Genomic DNA, 16,097 nt, shown 5'->3' on the forward strand with positions numbered 1-16,097 from the left:
AATGTTCCTGCCATCATGGAATAAGTGTTTTGCTGCTAAATGATACTATGTAGGAAAAAAAGTCCATTTCAAGCATGCTTACGGGGACCTGTGTGCAAAAGCGTTATTAGGCAGTCCCTGGCGCTGCTGAGGGTTTAGCTGTCACGCTGCAGTCGTGGGGAGGGAGAGCTGCATTGTGTATCGTGTGAGGAAAGTGGATTACATAAAATCGTCAGGGAAACGCTAGTTAGAGAATTCTATTGTGTGGGAAGCAGAGTGGTGCTTTTCACAGAACACACGCCTGTCTTGGAGAGCTGAAAGGTACCAGCACTTGAAATAACACACTGGGAAGAAGGTCTCTGTGTGGTTCCTTAGGTTGTATAAGCAATACGTGTGCATGCATCTTCTGCCCCAAAATTCAAGGCTGCTGTGAAGCTCTCCTGGCAGGGCTGGCTGCAGGAGAGAACCAGTTAGTGTGTGGACACGCGCTAACATGGATGCTGTCACGTGTTTTGCGAACAGACCCCAGCAAAGCCACTGCTGGGAGGCTGCGAGTAGCCCTCAATCCGACCTGCAGCTGAACACACCAATATTTTTGATCTGGGGAAGAGCGATGATCATCTCCCTATGTATTTTCCCCTCACTGTTTGCCCCTAAAAATTCAGCAGAATTAGCTCATCAAGTAGCGGTTAAGTCCTTGCTGATTAAAAAAGTTGCGCATTACTCAGGTCTTCTCCAACGGCAATCTGATTTTGAGCTGCTCCGTTGGAGGAGGGGCTGTTGGGCAGAAAGCGGTGACCGAGCCATGCTTACTGGCAGCTCCTGCTGCCTCAGCTGGCAGCAGAACAGGGACACTTCGAGTATCCTTGATGGATTTGCTCTGGACGAGAGGAATCCAGGGAGGACTGTTAGCTGTGAAAATCCGTAGGTACCACTGGCTGTCAGATGACTGAAGTGATGTGGCTAAGGGTGGGCAGGCTGCAGCGGATCCATCTCTCTGGGAAGATTAAATGTGATCCTGAAGTAGAGGAACGGTCACATTTGGCTTTCCCCACCCAGAACGTAGTGAGTTTCCGTTCAGCTGCTTTCCCTGATCGATGCATATGTAGCAGCACAGACCAGAGTATTTTAGGCTCATTGCCATCACTGTGCAGAAAATACTCCACCTGATGTCCTCTTCCCATCAGATCCAAGCAGGGATGTTTCTTTTCTTCGTCAGTTCCCTGAGCCCTGGAGAATGTGCTGGTGGCAGCTCCTCTCAGGAAACAAAGGAGGGCTTGGTGACTTGGTGACGGTCATCGCCTTTCTTTCTCCAGCTTTTCCAGAGTAACAGCACTTCTGTCTTGCCTCCTCCCACACACCATCACCGCACAAAGCCCTTTGCCCCGGTCTCTGATTTGAAGGTGCCCTCCCATCTTTCTCCTCTGCCTGGCCTCCCCAGTCCTCCCAGGGCTGTGCCTGTGGGCAGTACATATCTCCTGTGTAACGCAGGAGACGCGGCTTATCGTGTCCATCGTCACTCACGATTCAAGCAGAGGTTTGAACTGTGTTTTTCATGGTGGGTTAACTCCTTCACGAGTCCTGTGATTCATCGTGGTTCACACATCTGAGCATGCTGGGTCTCTGGACCTGCCATCGGACTTGTTTAAACTTCAGTGCTTTCTTCCAGTGGTACATGGTTGCTGTGTGAAGGCCAAATAAGAGGCTTTTCCAAATACCAGATCACTGCCCGACTATGTTTTGCTACTGTGGCTTTTATTTCAGGGTGTTCTGGGGTTTGATGTTTGTTTTTACACGAGTGCGCCAGCAGCTTTAGGGCTGCCTCTTCTTTTCAGTGTCTGTTGTGGATGTTGCCACGGAGTCATGCGGGGTTTGCCATTAGAGATCCCCACGTTCTCCAAACCAGCAAGCTGGTGAAGAAATTCCTGGCACCACATGTTAGAAATGAGAGTGCAAGTTCTCGGTGCAGATCATGGGAGATAAGTAATCGTAGCTGAAGTGTTGCAGGGCTGGCCAAGGAAGGCTTCTGAGCGCTCTGTTTTTCTCTTTTTGAATTTTTATGTAGCAAGGAGCGTGCAGCTGGAACTGGCTCGGGGACAGCAGCTGGCCTTGCAGGTGGACACCATCGGGAAGCATGGTCTACAAAGGGACCATCATACGAGGACTTGTATACCCAGAACGTTGTCATCAACATGGAAGACCAGGAAGATCTTAACCGGTCTGCAAGTGAAGGAAAGCCAGCCAGAGAGAGGCCAATTTGGCTACGGGAGAGCACGGTGCAGGGAGCGTATGACCCTGATGAAATCAAAGATGGTAAGAAAACGCACAGGGCAGAAGTACTGCTCTGCTTATGTGGTGCTTTTAGAGTGCTGTCAAAAACATGTTCCCCTGTGTGTGTACAGCTGCTGCTCCCAACACTCCAGATTTTCTCTGCTCCCCTCTGCTGTGCAAAGCACCTGTGTGTAGGCAGACGTAAAAAAATCTGATTTATTAGATCCAGGATTAAAATCTAGGTCAGTAAAGCCGAGCTGTCCGCAAAATCGTTTCTGGGCTTCTAAAATGTTAATTATCTGTTACATCTTCCACCTTGAGAGTTTATTGCTTCTAGGTGAAGGTCTTTCAGCTTTATCTAGAAAACTGCCTCTCTGATAGGTCACTGATGAAAAATAACTTTTATTATCATTCAGTGACTGAAGCCCACCAGATTTACCAGCAGTGGTTTTCTGCTCTCAGCCTTTTTCTTGCCAATTGTTTTTCAAAATGTGTTTTATAAGAAGACTGCGTCAGAAATAAAGCTTCTGGAAGTAGAGTAGGAAGGAAGGTCTGTCACCGTGGCAGGTGAGTCTTCTGTTCGTTTCTCATTATCTTGGCTTTTATTTTCATTTGTGTTGGTATCAGACTGTCTGTAGACCATAGTCAAGATCTTGTAACCGCTAGTAGAAATATTCTGCTTTGGTAAATGTGCTATTTAAGCTAACACACTACAAATAGAAAATAGAGACCTTTTATGATTGTTAGAAGAGTGAATAAATAGATGCCATCTTCCAAGTCATTTAAAGATTATAGACTGAAACTGTTGATGCCCTCGGAAGAGCAGATGGCAAAGGGAACCGCACGTGTGAGTGTGAGACCCTGGAACCAGTGCAGTGATCAGGAGAGGAGTGGAGTATGTAGGTAGAGTGGAAGTGAAGAAACAGATGTGAAATCACGGTCAGAATATATCTAATGATCTTGTTCACCTGCAGCATCTTTCAAGCATACAGATCCCAAAGCATTTTCCAAATAGGAAAGTGAGGTGACTGAAACAGCCTCCTCTGTAGTCTGTAGCAGATGTTGTTACTCACCAGCCATGGTGAGTTCTCACCCCATTTTTCTGCTAGACATTCAGTTCACCTGTAGTTTTATATTGGCTCCTCAGCATGGCTTTCAGTCTACACAGATAAATGTTCCTCAAATGCCACTAAAGGACATGGAGGGGGAGTGTATCTCCTTACGGCACCATGGCATCGCTGCTTAACCTCTGCCGCTACTGAAGGTCAAAGAGGGGACTTGTGGAAATAGCCTGAAATCGCTGCTGCCACACATTTCGGTAGTTCTTGGGGGACATAAACGGGGAGGACAGAAACTTGTGAATGTTGGCAGAAAAGATTCATTGCTTGGATGTGGCAGGAACAGTGCTTGCAAGCAAGACACAGCCCCGTTCCTGAGCCACAAAGCCAGACCTTGCGGAGCTCCCTCAGGCTGTGGTCACTTCACAGCTCTCCGTGCAATGAGCTACGATGTTATTTCACAGAGATGCTCTCCAGTAGCCTCTGAGGCTCGACAGGCACAAGCAACGAGCTGAGCACAAGGCTGCCAACACAACACCTTTGTTCTTCCTTTCAAGAATTTTGCCAGTGTGCTAATATTAGTAGTTGTAGCTGTCACCCATTACTACAGTTTTATTTACAAGGAAAACACAAGTCCAGTGACATTAAGGGTGGGTCTTTTGGCCTTTATTTTACTGCAGGAAAGGAGTGACCACAAACTCCCTTGGCTTTTACTGCTAAACTCATAACTTACTTCCCTAGTTTACCTGTTTCATAGCATTTTTTCATCTCGGGTTGAAAAAAATAACCAGTGCATTTTTGACCCCGGGAGGATAGGCTTGGGTGCCAGGTGCCTGGATGGGGAGCTGAAACCACGAGGGTCCATGCCTTGGAGAAGTGGCATTAATGTATGAAGGCAGAATGCCGTCACCTCAGCTCCAGCAGTTGTTCATAGGCAACGTCTTTTGGTGCAAGATGGAAAGTTTGCCACAAGGAATCTATCCTACTTTTTAGGCTGTGTTTTTACATAAGGTTCTCTATTTTTTATTTGTTTTGGTTTGTTTTTTTTTTTTCTTTCTTTCCATACTGCCGCAGGTTTTATTGGTCCTGGGTGGACTCACAGCCCTCTCATCCAATGTAGGATTAGGAGAGGTTTTCTGCAGAATGCCCCCTTTTTGAACAGAATTTTACCTTTTGAATCCATGAACTGCAGACGTCAAACCCTCCCAGCTACTGTGCTGCCAAGCTTCCTGAAAGAGGACACGCGTGTCCGTCAGCAGGGAGCCCGCGGTCCCCTGCAGATAAGAAGTCGGGTAGGGAGCCAGGGTGGCTGGCTGGGCTGTTTCAGCTTGGAGAGCCGGAGCTGGTTTAAGCTGCTGTGCAGCTTGGCTGCAAGCTGTACGCTGCATCCGCCTGATGAGGTAGGTCCTGCTCGACAGCACAGCCACGTTCCTCCTGTAATGAGCTTTTTCCCTTCCTGCCTGGTAGGTGCACCTCTGAGCTTACCAGAGACACCTGCTTGGAACGTTGTTCTGTAACACACAGTTTCCATGTACTCCCCATCCGCCTGGATTCATCTGCTTCTCCATTTTAATCCTTACGTGGGGAGCTCAGCCTGGTTTGGGGGCTGCACTTATGGTCTGTGCTGGCAACACACAGACAACAACCACCGACAACACAGTTGTCTTGGTCTTGACCGCAAGTCCTCCAGGCTGAGGAAGCAAAGGGACACAAAGGAAACAGCCTGTGCTCAGTCACCTGTGGAACAGCACCGAGGTACTCGCTGTCTCTCTGGCAAGTGGCAGCATGGGCTGTGGGTGCCTGGAAGGGCAGACGCAGGTCCCCAGGGCTGCTGTCTGCTCCACAGCCAGGGAAGCGCATCAGCCCGGCTGGGGGGCACCTGGGCTGGACATCTCCCGCGAGGGGCTAATTTCCAGGTGCCTGCTCCCCATACGTTTTTTGTCTTCTCTTGTGATGTGCTCCTGGCTGAGGCTCCCAGCTGGGAGCTGCACTGACTCCAGACCTCCCAACTCCCAGGACATGTCAATACTTGCTCTGCTGTTATGAGAAGAAACATGACTACCTCTGGCTTTTAAGGGAGAGGAGGTATCGAGAGCGGGTGTGACTTGGCCAGGCGTGCTCTGTGGCAGGAATTCATATGGGTGCAGAAAGCCTTCAGGGCCATTAGGCAGATCTCTGTGAGGAAGCAATCATTCCCTTTGTCTGTTTGCAGGGAGCCGGGATCTGGGTGCCTTCCAGGAGCGTGAGGAGGGCCGGGCAGCTCTGGATGATAACGAGGAGGTGATGCGTGCCCTGCTTATCCACGAGAAGAAGACGCCTTCTGCTTCAACAGTCACCGTCGGAGGTGCTGCTCCTCTCTCTGGTGCCAACGCTAGTGACTCCGAGAGTGAGACAAGTGAGTCAGAGGAGGAATCCCCTCCCCGCCCTCCCACCACGGCCACCACAACATACGGGCTGGAGGATGAGGATGAAGATGAAGAGTTTGAGGTGGTGGCAGAAGACCCCACTGTCACAGTGGCTGGGCGTCCACACTCATACAGCCAAGTGAGCCAGCGCCCTGAGCTGGTGGCCCAGATGACGCCAGAGGAAAAAGAGGTTTACATAGCCATGGGGCAGCGCATGTTTGAGGACATGTTTGATTAACTGCTTCCTGCCGTGGCGTCTTTTAAAAACTGACTTTTTCAAGCCAGAGTGTCCCTAGTAGAACAGAAGACTGACACGCACCTTTCATCCCCTGTGCGCAGGGACCCTGGGGCTTGGGACTGCTAATCTCAGGCATCGTGCTCACCAGTGCGGGGGAGCCGGGCACTGCGCGTGCCAAAACAGGTAGGGGAGGACAAGCCTCAGCAGTGAGGATGCTTGCAAGGTAAAAATCTGCTTTGGGGTGCCCTCCCCCAATTGCTTGGAGCTGATTTTTTTGCAGATCCTAGTGAAATCCACATCCCTGCCCTCAGAGGACAGAAGGGCTCCGTAGTCTGGTGAGAGCGCTCTGCAGAGGAGGGCTTAAGTCACGTTACAGCTGCCTGTGCTCAGCGAGGGGAGAGGGAAGCGCTCGTCTGCCGATGGCGAGCTTGGGCAGCACTTGCAGCTGCCCTACCAGCACCGCTGCCCACCAGAGCAGCTATTTCTAAGCAGACCTGTGGGCAGCCACCTTTTCATGCTCCTGTTCGCTCCTTACTAGGTCTCAGCACCTCAAGTAACTAGAAAGATGCCGAGTGAAAGCCTTGGCAGGCACACACAGCTGCTCTTCGTTCCTGGTTCTGAGCTGTCAGAGCGCTCTGACTTGTCAGGGGACGCTCTCGATTTCCAGTATTGCTGCCTGTTGTGTCTGCCTAGCCCTGTCCGAACTCCAGCGTTGCAGATGGTTCGTAGTGGGCAGGGCTGCGGTCAGGCAGTGCCAGAGAAATGGCATAGCTAGTTGTTCTTTGCAGTCACACCAGGGCCATATCATTTTAAGGAATTATGCAATTTTGAATTCTGCAGTTTTGAATTCTGCTTTGGCACGCTCTTTCACCATAGAAAAATATTTATCAGTGCCTACAGAGCAATATCATATTTTTAATGTTTCTCTCTTCCAGTTGAAAATGTTGCTTTTTAAAATTGTTGTGTTTTCCTATCCCGTACTACAATAAAACAAAATGACAAAATAATTTTTCATGACAGAGGGTAGGGGCAGATCACATGCTGTTCCATTTACATGGGCACCATGAATTTGCTGTTCACTGAGACTGTAAATCTGTTTTATACTAACTATGCTTTCTATGCTCTGCTAACCTTGTAATGCCTCCTTTGTGGTTTTATTTTCAGCTTCTCGATATTTTGAATCCCCTCTTTTTTTTAAATAGTGTTTTACATTTCCTTTTAAGTAATTTTAAAGAGGAATAAATAAACAGAAATTTCTGCCCTTTGTCATCTTCCAATTTGTCATGTGCCTGCTTTGGAGAGTTGTTTGCTTATCATATTGATTTACTCCATTCAAGAAAAAAAACAATTTGCGGCTTTCCTTTGAGGGAAGGACTATTTGAAATCCCACTGCTCGTTGTTTCTTCTCACCAGAGCCTCCCTGAATGCCTCCTGGACTCTCCGCACTTCCAGGAAGGATGTTCCATTACCCTGGCACTGTGGGGAGGCCCTTTTTGATCAGCACTTCCATTCCTTTCCTCCTTCCTTGAGGGAAGCATAGGCTGGCGGTGGAGCTCTCACAGACATCCTATTGCTACTTAAAATCGTACTCTTGTGTAGACAGGCTTCCGAGATCTGGTGTCAGTCTTCTAGAGGTCAAGCCATGGAGCTGCTAAGTCAGATTCAATCATCAGCTAATGGAAAAGAAGCAGGGGACCAATTGCGCCTAGATTTCATCTGGTTGAATTCAAGGTTAACACTGGAGAAAAGCAGGTAGATTTACAAAGAGCCGAAGACAGAACCTGAGGATTAACCCTGAACACCGCACAGCTCCTCATGCTCGTAACTCACCAGTATATACTGAGTTTTAAGTCTGCATAATCAAACTGGAGGTTTGTTAAAGCTTAAGTGAAGAAATACTGGCGTTTCCTTTAAGAGCGCTGATACTGCATCTGTGTCCAGTATAATCACGTATGAATAGTGGTTTTACTTTGTAAGCGCATTTAACTGTGGTTTGTACCGCGGTTGTGATTTTTGTCATTTCAGTAAGGTACGTTCTGCGCACCAGGGATGGCAGATTTTAGGGCATGCCTCCCCTCCTCGCCCACCGCTTGCGGCCCTCGGGACTGGGGAGGTCAGAGTACACGAGCAGACGCCATCCGTGTGTCCTGCCCTCTCCAGCAGCTCCTGGCTCTCGGGAAGGACGGCTGCTCTGCGCTGTTCCAGGGGAAGGACAGCTATAGCTGCTGCTGCCCTGTCACGACAAGCGCTGCTTGAATGAACAGCGGCACGTACAATCGATAGGGCCTTTTTTCCCCTGCAGCTGAGGCAGGGCTCTGTGTGCCAGAAGATGAGGAGCGGCCGCTGCTGCGAGCAAAGCCACCCACGGCCAGCAGGTTGGTGCTAATGCACGGGAGAAAGCCGGGGATTCTGAGGAAGGGCCTGGCTGTTCCCTCTGGCTGCTGGGCCGTACATGTGGCACTGATAGCAACCCAGTGACACCGCGAGCCTGGCCTCATGCTGGAGCCTTCCTGGGTGAGTGATCCGCTAACCCCACTCAGAGCAGTTTCTGCGTCTGCTTTCAGCCTGAAGTGCGTTTCAGCTGGCAAGTGCACTTGAGGCCAGGGCACTGCAGCTCAGGCTGGAAAGAAAAACACATTTCTCAAGCTGCTCATGTTCCTCTTCCTGGAGGTCAGGGGTGCCTCTGTCCCTGCGCCCATTGCGGGTCAGGGACGCCATGGTAGTGATGCACAGAGCAGATCAGCAGAGCTGCTGATGGAGGGGAAGATAGCTATCAACGCTGGAAAACAGGATGTTTTAATCTTTTCTGCTGAGCTCCCCAAACTTTGCTTCCTCCATCCAACTCTTCCTGGGTTGCTGCCTCCTTCAAACAGATGAAACAGTGTTGCTCTGTGAGAGTCGAGGGATTTGAAGATCCCCTGGAGGAAGGGCAGGAAAATCGTATCACCTCCTCCCTGAGACATCTAAGGAGCCCTGCCTGGGTGATGCCTGCCGTGCCAGCGCATGCTGCGGGCACGTCCGACAGCTGGGGGGGAGCAGCCAGCTGCGCTTGGCTCTCTCTCCTGCTGTGCCCCCATAGGAAGAAATTGTCTCAGGGATCAAATGCAAGACAAAGCCTTCATGGAAATGGAAAGTTTATGAGCAGGTGGAAGGGCGTTTCAGGAGCAGGGCAAGCCAGCAGGCTGTCCAGGCTGCTCCACCAGACAGGCTGCAGAGATGCAGCAGCAGCCCCATTCCGCTGCACTGGCGTGTGTTGGCATAAACAAGTGAGGCTGTGGGCTTGGTCCCTTGGAGGGGGGGTGTCACGCAGCGCTGCAGGAAGTTGCACTGGACTGTGCTAGGGCCGGTGGTGCCTTATCCCACTGGAAGCTGTGGGCAAAGTAACCATGTTCCTGGCTTGTTCACAGGAGGCTTTGGAGCAGTGAGCATGGCCAGCCAAGGATCCCTAAGCACCACCACACACTCCAGTTTAAAGTGTATGGACTGTGAGTCACCACAGCCTCTTCTCCAGGAGCACAGGAGCTGGGGCTGAAGAGTAGCTCCTGTCTGCTGAGCTGCTTCCAGAACAATGATCGATATTTATAAAGTCCAAGGAGATCATCACTCATCCAGTCTTGATAGGAGGCGTAGCCAGATGCTTGAAGCCATTTAAGATGTGGTTGCACAGAGTCATGGAGAAAAGGAGCGGCAGCCCAAAGCATGGGGAGCAATGTCTGGCTGCTGGTGCTCCTGGAAAGCTGCCTGCCTGCCCCCCCCACCTGCCCGCCCGCCTGCCTGCCTGCCCACCTGCTGCCTGCTTGCCTGCCTGTCCCCCTGCCTGCCTGTCCCCTGCCTGCCCGCCTGCTTCCATGCCCCCCTGCCTGTTCCCCTTTCTCCCTGTCCACCTGCCAGCCTGTCCCCCTGCCTGCCTGCCTCCATGTCCCCCTGTCTGCCTGCTTGCCTCTGTGTCCCCCTGCCCACCCGCCTGCCTGCACTCTCCTAGCAGGGAGCCCAGAGCAGAGCGCCAGGCTGTCCAGGACTACAACCCCATCTCTATGGCAGAGCTATTTTCTCCCTCTTTCAAAGTTATCCAGGGAAATCTGGGCTTTTGACTGTTTGGGGTACCTAAATGAGCTGCCAGAAGGTGGTTTCTTATTTACCAGCATTAATCAGATTGAGAGAGAATGAACTTAATTTGTATTTAAACAAAAATCAGATTCTGGAAGCACCTGCTGTATCATTAAAAAACATTAAGGACAGTGAGTATTTGTGCAACCATCCTGGAAGCAGCAGAGAGTCTCTGAACAAGATGCTTTAAATATAATAGGTATTTTTGCTTAAAATATGTGACCTAAATATAATTTAATTTCCATCCCTTTGAACAGTTTGATGCTAATGAACCAGCCAGGGATGGCAGAGAGGAGGCAGCGCCAGCCGCATGAGCAGCCACTCGGCTCCACTGCAGTGCGTTACAGACCCTGCGTGCATCGCCCCGGCTGCATGCAGCGATGAATGCACAAATCCTGCCACGGCGGCGGGAGGAGACCTGGGGCTGCTCAGCCACAGGAACAGGCAGGGATCCAGGCTGGAAATTAAGGCTGATCAGATACTGTTCCATGAGCATTAACGTCTGTGTACAAAAAGAGGTACGTCTGGCAAGGAGGAAAAATCACATCTCGGATAGATGTGATTAAAGCCCTGACATATTGCTCCTGCTTATTTTTCACCTGGAACCCATATCACCAGCCTCTGCCATCCTGTTCCTTGCTGAAAGGAGGGTGAGCAGCGGTAGTTTTGCAGTGAGCTAAAATTGTGCGTAGAGCTGAGAAGCCTGGCTCGGTTCCACCCGGTAAAGGGATCCTCCGAGCCTTGAACACTTCTGTTCTGCACTTCTGACAATGGAACCTGCCTGATCCAATGCCAGATTTGCCGGGCTCTCTTAGCAGAGTGTGTGCTTTTCCTGTGCCCTGTTAACGTAGATCATGGGGGTACAGTCCTGCCAAACCCCACTGAGTGGCTGCTGCCAGCTGACCTGCGTACCCTTAGGTCGCAGCGTCTGAACCAGCCCTGAGGGGAATGGTAGGTTGGGTCATTGTGGTCAGGTTGTCCGTACCGGCTCTTTGCGAAGGTGCTGGTGATTCTTCTCCCAGTCAGTGCTGATGGGCACTCATAAACTCAACCCCTCTGTGACTGCACGCAGGTGTCAATTTAAAATGAAGTTTTAGTCTTTTAACCACCACCACCACTGCCATCACCACCATCACTACCACCGCCATCACCACCACCACCACCACCACCACCACCCCCAAGCAGCTCTGGCTTGTGCCCCGTCCACTCCTGGGGCTGGTGGCACTGTGGTGCTGAGTTCCACCATGCTGGTCTGGGCCATGGCTGCCTCAGGCCACACCATGTCCTGGCAGAGGTTTCATGAACGGCACGTTTGTGCCTTCTCCAGAAATGAGGCCTTGGCTGGGCTCGGGGCAATGCCTCCCAGGATCCCTAATTCCCTGCAGCAGGGAGGGAACTGGCACCAGCCCCAGGCTGGTCACTTTCTTACACGTGATCTTTGCTGCTTGAACCAGATGTGATTTGGTAGGACTGGATTTGATCTTTTTCTTTTTTTAACCCTTTTTCTTTTTATCCCATGAGAATATTTTGAGTTGCTGAGTTTGTCATGTTTTCCTGCTGCTTCTAGAAAAAAAAAACAAAAACAAAACCTTTTTTTTAATGCAGATGAGGCTGTGAAATCTTTTTAGGGATGTGTATCTGCTCTCCCTGTGCTGTCACCACGATTGCTCTCCCTTTGCCTTACAATGCTTCCTTCCAAGAAGAGCTTTCAGCATCTCCCAGCCCTTCTGGTGATGTCAGGAGATGAAAACTATCCCCATTACAACAGGGAAGAGTAGAGGGAAGTGGGGTTAGAAGGAAATATGGCCTTTAGGAAATGACACATCTTGGGAGAAATGTCCCTTCCGCATACTCTCCCGGACCACACGGGTGCCATATCCAAGCAAAGACACATACAACGTGCTGCAAAGGGACTTGGCTTGCAGTGCCTTTATCCTGGTGTATTCCCCTGCCGCAGAGCCCGTCGGGAAGGGTAATACTCTCCGAGTGTGCCAACCCCTTGGAAGTTACACAAAGGCATCAGGAAGGTCCCACGTTAGCAACCAGCGCCAGCAGGAGCCTGCGGGTCCGTTGGAATGATCTGACTCCTACCTCTTGGTGCAAGAACGCCTCGCAGCAGTGAGTTGCAAAAATGTGTTTGGTGCTGCATTCAGAAGTGCCGCTGTCTCTGAACGTTTCATCTGAGCGCGTGTTGTGTCTGTGTATGAGAAACAAGCACATAAAGTCATGCAGGGTGCTGCCCAGCCCCCCAAAGCATCTCCCATTGGGAATGCTAACAGGTAAGGGATGTTGTACGGTTTAGGTAGGAACTATTGCCAAGAGCAACAAATAGTGGCAGGTTTTGTTATCGGGACAGTCACGCTGCAGCCTGCCTAGAGTTCGGAATAAAAGAGCTTATCTCCATCGGCTGCAGACATGGACTCTTCCAGTCGGACGGGTGTCAGGACGCCATGTGTTCAGCCCTTTCCATGTTGGGTTTGGGGTTTTTTACCTGCATTTTTTTGCTCCTCATGCAGTGGGCACCAGCATCTTTGGTGCATTGATGGACCAGGTGCTGCCATGAACTAAAGGGCTCTGGCCTGGCACTGTACTAACGAGCCCCTTGCGGGAGTGCCCATTCCCATGCTAATGGAGCCTGCCCCGGGAAAGGTGTGAGCCGAACCATCAGAAATACCAAACCCAAGCCTGGTGAACACTGTGCGGGGAAGCACATTTGTTCAGGTGGTCGAAACCAACGAACAGGAGGTGAACAGCATTACCGAAGTGTTATTTATCATGTTTGTTGACTAGAAAGGGGAGGTGAACCAGAACATTTCCCTGTCCCATATGAAACACCCTTTGGCACCTGGGGATGTAACAAGGAAGCAGAAACGGGAACCGCTCTGGCCTCACAGCCACTGATGGATCACTCTGAATGGGAAATCCAGCCTTTTTTAGCCCTGGGAGCCAAACGTTCAGTGGGACTGGTGCACTCTGTGCTGTAGCAGCGACAGCTGCAGCAGCGCAGGGAGCTGGCGGGCCGCAGATGCTGGTGCTGTTTGTCCACTCGGGTCTTCCCAGGAGCCGTGGCTGCGCTGCAGGATTCACGCAGCGCATCAGTGGGAAGAGCTGTACACGGGGCACGGTCTGCGGGAGGTGGTTACTCCCATTCCTTCCTAGCCTGGCCACTTCCCCCAGCCCTCCCCTTGTATTTTGAAGAGTGAAAATATGAAAAAAACCCACCCAATTTTCCCTTTAAACTGGGAGAATGAAACAGATGATACCCAAACCTATAGCTTAATGGCGAGGAATCAAGGAGAACAGATGGTTGCAGGTGACTCTTTGTCCATCTTGCTGATAACTTTTCCTGACAACAAGGGCTGTAACTACACAAAATCACAGAATAGCTGAGGTTGGAAGGGAACTGTGCGAGTCATCTGGTTCAACCCCCTGCTCAAGTAGGGCCACCTTGAGCAAGCTGCACCTGGGCCATGTCCAGATGCCTTTTGAATATCTCCAAGGATGGAGACTCCCCAGCCTCCCTGGGTACCCTGTGCCAGGGCTTGGTCACCCTCAGAATAAAAAAGCATTTCCCGATGTTCAGCTGGAGCCTTTTGTGTTCCGTGTTGTGCCCGTTGCCTCAGTTCCTGTCACTGGAGAGCAGCCTGGCTCCATCCTCTTCACACCTTTCCTGCAGGTGTTCATATACATTAATAAGTTCCCCCACTGAGCCTTCTCTGCTCCAGGCTGAACAGCCCCAGCTTTCAGCCTTTCCTCCTAGGAGAGCTGCTCCAGTCCCTGCCTCACCTTTGTAGCCCTTTGTTGGACTCTGTCCAGTATGTCCATCTCTCTCTTGCACAGGGCAGCCCAGAACCAGCCACAGGACTCCAAGTGTGGCTTGGAAGACCACCTCCCTTGACCTGCTGGCAATACTTTACCTAACGCAGCCCAGGATACCATCAGTCTGCCTTGTGGCAAGGGCACGTTGCCAGCTCATGTTCAACCTGGTGTCCACAGGGACCCCTCAGGTCCTTTTCTGCAAAGCTGCTTTCCAGCTGGGTGGCCCCCAGCGTATATCGGTGCATGGGGTTGTTCCGCCCCCAGGTGCAGGACTTTGCCCTTGCCCTTGTTGAACTGCATGAGGTTCCTGTCAGCCCACTTCTCCAACTTGTTGAGGTCCCTCTGGACCCTCTGGTGTATCAGCCACTCCTCCCGCTTTGGCATCATCAGCAAATGTGCTGAGGGCACACTCTGCCCCATCATCCAGATCGTTAATGAAGATGTTCAACAGGACTGGACCCAGAACTGACCCCTGGGGTGCACCACTAGTTACTGGCCTCCTGCTAGACCTAGATGATAACCACCCTCTGGGCCCAGCCCTTCAGCCGCTTTTCAGTCCACTTCACTCCCTGCTCATCCGGCCTGTACTCCATCAGCTTCCATATGAGGATCTTACGGGAGGCAACATCAAAGCCTTTCGTGAGGTCCAGGTAGACAATTTCCACAGTTCAACCCTCATTTGCCAGGCCAGTCCCATCTTCACAGAAGGTTATCGAGTTGGTGCAGCCTGACTTCCCCTTGGTGAATCCATCCTGGCCACTCCTGATGGTACAGATGTCTGCTCGGAGGTATGGATGCTTGGAGCAAGGGGTTTACTCCTGGCTCTCCTCCCATTCCTGCCCAGCAGTGCACAGAGTTCCCTCTCTATGAGTGGAGCATCTTACCCTGCTGCAGGCATGGGAGGGTGGGAACTGCATTGCTGGAGCTGGGGGGATCTCTCCTCATCAACCCATGGCAAGAGGACAGGGCAGCGGGGCCCACGCGCCCTACCAAGGCACTGCACAACTGCGGGGTGAAAACTGCCCGTGGAAGTGGAGAGGAAAGTGAAGTATCAGGAGAGCAATAAGCAGGGCACTTATCTCGTCCTTAATCGCAGCCCAGCCTTCAGGCAGTCTGCAGGGAGAACTAATGGATTAAATACAGGTATTAAATGAAATCTTGGAAATGTTTCCCTCACCTGGCAGGACCGAGAAGCTGATGATGCGAGGGAGCGCTCCCAGCACGGCTGGGCTGTAGGAGGTGGCCAGAGGTTGCTCATTTCTGGCCATGGGATTTAATAACCTGGCTTTGCCCTGTTGGTGCCAAGGCCAACCCTGAAACTTCCTGACCTTGTCCTTCAGCGATTCCGGGGGCACCCAACAGGGTGCTCCTTCCCGAGCTGCTTTCCGCCTGAGGAGGAGGTCGGTCTGTGGGTTATTTCATGGTGGGGATTTGCTGTGTGCTTGTCCCTCTCCAGGGCTGGGCCCCGTGCACGAGGCACAGGAGCAAAGAGCTGCAGCTCTTTCGCAGCCAGATTCCAGCAGCATCCTAAGAGATGCCTTGACCGGTCACTGATACGACATGCACAAAATCTGGCAAGGGTATCCTTAAAATGCTTGTTTGAGTCCCCAGGTCCCTTTTATCAGAAGGAACATTCCAGAATGTATGGCTGAGGATGAGGAGTGATCTCTGTCCTGGTGCCATGGGTGGGGGAGCTCACCAGGAAGGCTTCAGTGAGTAAATCCATTTTTCACAACTGCGAAGTGGAGGTGGAACAACGTGTTGTTAATCATACACCTTAGTGCAACGGGGTTTAATGCTGGCTACATTCCTGGGCCGTAGAATCTCACCTTTGGTGGTGCTTTCAACGAGGGTGCACCAAGCCTTCCTCCTCCTTCCTCTCCTGGGAACTCCTTCTCCTTAAAAACATTAGCAAAAGGGGTGCTTTTCCTATTTTCAGGGGTTTACCCTGACGTGCGAATTGGCCCTGCCCCTCAGGTGCCTGCGGCACAGCTGGGTGCAGTGTTACCGGCTTTCTCTTGTACCAAGTGGAGGGGATGGCTGGAGCCTCCTCGTGAGCAGGTGCTCCAGGTGTTTGTGGAGAGGGCAGCTTTGCCGCAGCCGGAACCAGCTGTGAGCTCTACGCCTAAAACTAAACTTCAAGCGCTGTGGGCAAAGCTAACACATCTGTTGGGAGAAAGGAAATCACATCAATAAATGTCTGTGTAAGCGTATAATTCA

The 16,097-nt window shown here is 51.3% G+C and overlaps 1 protein-coding gene across 2 annotated transcripts in view; it reads left to right on the forward strand.

Moving 5' to 3' along the window:
- The window catches only part of GTF2E1 (general transcription factor IIE subunit 1), a 52,606-nt gene extending 45,419 nt beyond the window's left edge, over positions 1 to 7,187 (forward strand). For both annotated transcript variants that reach the window (XM_037389716.1, XM_037389717.1), the window contains 2 exons: positions 2,045 to 2,292; positions 5,521 to 7,187. In XM_037389716.1, coding sequence (XP_037245613.1) covers positions 2,045 to 2,292; positions 5,521 to 5,951 — 679 coding nt within the window. In that variant the 3' untranslated portion in view covers positions 5,952 to 7,187. The remainder of the gene's footprint in view (positions 1 to 2,044; positions 2,293 to 5,520) is intronic.
- The last annotated feature ends 8,910 nt before the right edge of the window (positions 7,188 to 16,097 follow it).

The sequence above is a fragment of the Falco rusticolus genome, chromosome 5 (genome assembly GCF_015220075.1).
Source record: "Falco rusticolus isolate bFalRus1 chromosome 5, bFalRus1.pri, whole genome shotgun sequence".
Classification (NCBI taxonomy): domain Eukaryota; kingdom Metazoa; phylum Chordata; class Aves; order Falconiformes; family Falconidae; genus Falco; species Falco rusticolus.